This window comes from Hibiscus syriacus, unplaced genomic scaffold, assembly GCF_006381635.1.
Source record: "Hibiscus syriacus cultivar Baekdansim isolate YM2019G1 unplaced genomic scaffold, ASM638163v2 tig00110602_pilon, whole genome shotgun sequence".
Lineage (NCBI taxonomy): Eukaryota > Viridiplantae > Streptophyta > Magnoliopsida > Malvales > Malvaceae > Hibiscus > Hibiscus syriacus.
Genome location: NW_024062798.1, coordinates 1,149,226 through 1,151,672, shown reverse-complemented (window position 1 = coordinate 1,151,672; position 2,447 = coordinate 1,149,226). Strand labels below are relative to the sequence as shown.

General features: G+C 38.7%; 1 protein-coding gene across 1 annotated transcript; it reads left to right on the top strand.

Moving 5' to 3' along the window:
• Positions 1-240: 240 nt before the first annotated feature.
• Positions 241-1,999, top strand: LOC120135010 (ethylene-responsive transcription factor CRF2-like). The gene has a single exon (XM_039151376.1). It carries the CDS (start codon positions 817-819, stop codon positions 1,816-1,818), a length of 1,002 nt encoding a protein of 333 aa, XP_039007307.1. The 5' UTR covers positions 241-816; the 3' UTR covers positions 1,819-1,999.
• The last annotated feature ends 448 nt before the right edge of the window (positions 2,000-2,447 follow it).

Here is a 2,447-nt window from a genome sequence, read left to right as displayed (position 1 = left end):
CATCCACGTGTCGATATCTCAAATACCCATCTTACGCGACGCCTCGTTAAATATCTCCGGTGATCGGAGCGTCAACCTCGCCGATATTCCCAAATCCAGTGAAATATATAAAAACCCGTGTTTTTATATATTTATTAAATCATTGAGAAAAAGATTTGTGGAATTAGTTGAACCGGGTGAACCAATTATGGGTTTTGGGATCCTATAAAATAGCTAAAACTTTCCATTTACACTTCAAAAAAAAACTCTTATGATTTCATTCTCCCATCACAAAAGGACTCTTCTTTATTCGCTTATCATTTTCTGGTTCTTTTATAATTTTTTTTTTGATTTTCTGGGAATAAAGTATCATCAGAAAGTTGGATTCTTGGTCTCTTATCGGACTTTAGATTCGAAAGTTGCCCAGAAATAGCAAAGCCGTGCTCTATTTGACTGAGTGAAGAAAGTGGCCTTTTTTTAGCAGTATCTCCCTTTTCTTTTGTCTGGGTTTTACTGTCTTTCAATTATTTTCTGGTATTTTCTCTGCACACTTTCTGTATGGGTTCACTTTCCTTGAAATTTCTTGCTGTTTGATGAACTTTTTGAGTAAACCTTTGAAGGAGGATAAATGGCGGATTTTTTAAATTTTCGTTTCCATGCTTATCTTTAACGTGTTCTTTCTCTTTTCAACCCTTTATTCTCCTCGTGTCTGGTCTCAAAGGGAATATTTTCTTTGCTTATTTTCTTTTTTAATTCCACTCCCTCCTTACGTGTTCACTCTGCGATCTCAATGAGAAGAGGTGGAAGAATCTGAAAAAAAACCCCAGAGAATCACAAATGATGAAGAAAATGGATTGTTTCGTTCTTCGTTCGATCAAATACACCGAACACCGATATCAAACGACGCTCTTTTCAGATATCGGACTCGAAAATCAGCGGGAAATGAAGCGTCGGGTTGTTAGGATTTCAGTTACAGATGCCGACGCCACGGATTCCTCCGGCGACGAAGAAGAAGAAGAAGCAAGCCGGTGTTGTTCTCGAAACAGAGTGAAGAAATACGTCAACGAGATAACTATCGAGTCATCTTGTTCCGTCAAAAGAGACACCTTTTCGAGGAGTAAATCGTCGTTGTCGAAGAGTTCACGAAAAAGGCCGGCGGTGAAAGTTAAACCGTTACCGGCGGGTAAGAAGTACACAGGTGTAAGGCAACGGCCTTGGGGGAAATGGGCGGCTGAGATCAGGGATCCGCTGAGACGTGTACGGCGATGGTTAGGTACCTATGATACAGCCGAGGAAGCAGCGAGGGCATATGACAACGCGGCTATTGAATTACGTGGACCCGACGCGCTCACGAACTTCTCGGTTCCCAAAGGAAAGACGATCCAAGTCGAAAACAGCCAAAAACCGTTATCCAGCTCAGACTACAACTCCGGCGAAGACTCTCAAAACACAAACCTCTGCTCTCCGACTTCCGTTCTCCGTTTCCCGTCGTTTTCCGCTGCAGACGGTGGCGATCTGCAAAACGTTAAAGAGCCCCGAGAATCCGGGAGCGAACCCCGTGATGTCGTTGAAGAGTCCTGCTTCATATCGGGAGAAAAAATCTCGAATTCCTCCGATCATCCATCTTCGAGTGATATATTCAGCTCAGTGCCGGGTTTGTTCGACGATGATACGAGCTTACACGATTGTTTTCCGAAAGATAATTTCGGGTACGGGTTTTTTAGTTCGGATGGTGATTTCGAGTATGGATTCGGGGCTTCGTCGAGGTTGCAACGTGTCGATAATCAATTCCAAGATATTGGGGATTTGTTCGGGTCGGATCATGTGGGGGCAGTTTGAGTGTGTTTCTCCACCGATCCTATGGCGAGTTTTGGATAGGCGGTAACTGAAAATATCGGGTGTTTTCTTTAAATTTGTTATGATATTATTTAATTGTTTAAAAATGTTAGTATTTAGTAAAAGTAAGACTATTAAATTAAAATTTCTCCGTGACGACGTGTTTGGCTACGTGTTGTATGATATGTCGTTTGTGTTCCTCACATCTTGTCAAGGCACGTGTTCTTCTACTACTCAAGTGCTTGTTTGATAATTGTAAAAAATATTAAAATAATAGAGCCGCCATCTTTTAAAAATAATTAATTTTTTAAATTGGATTGAATTAAAAAAATTATCGATTAAACCTTTAATTTAAAGTTGGATTAATTAAATTTTGAGTTAATTATATTATATATCCCTAAACTATGACTCTCATTTTAAATTAATTCTTAAACTTTTAAATATTCTAATTTCATCTTTAAACTATGATTGTAATTCTAAATTAGTCTTTAAACATTTTAACAATTGAATTTTATCCCTAAACTATGAATCTCATTCTAAATTGACCCTTTAACTTTTAGATCTTTCAATTTCATCCCCAAATTCATCCAAATATGTAATCTATTGCAACCATAGTTTAACCTATTTTTTCA

Excerpts from the sequence above, each read along its gene's own strand:
- LOC120135010 (XM_039151376.1), top strand. The coding sequence starts at position 817 with ATGATGAAGAAAATGGATTGTTTCGTTCTTCGTTCGATCAAATACACC.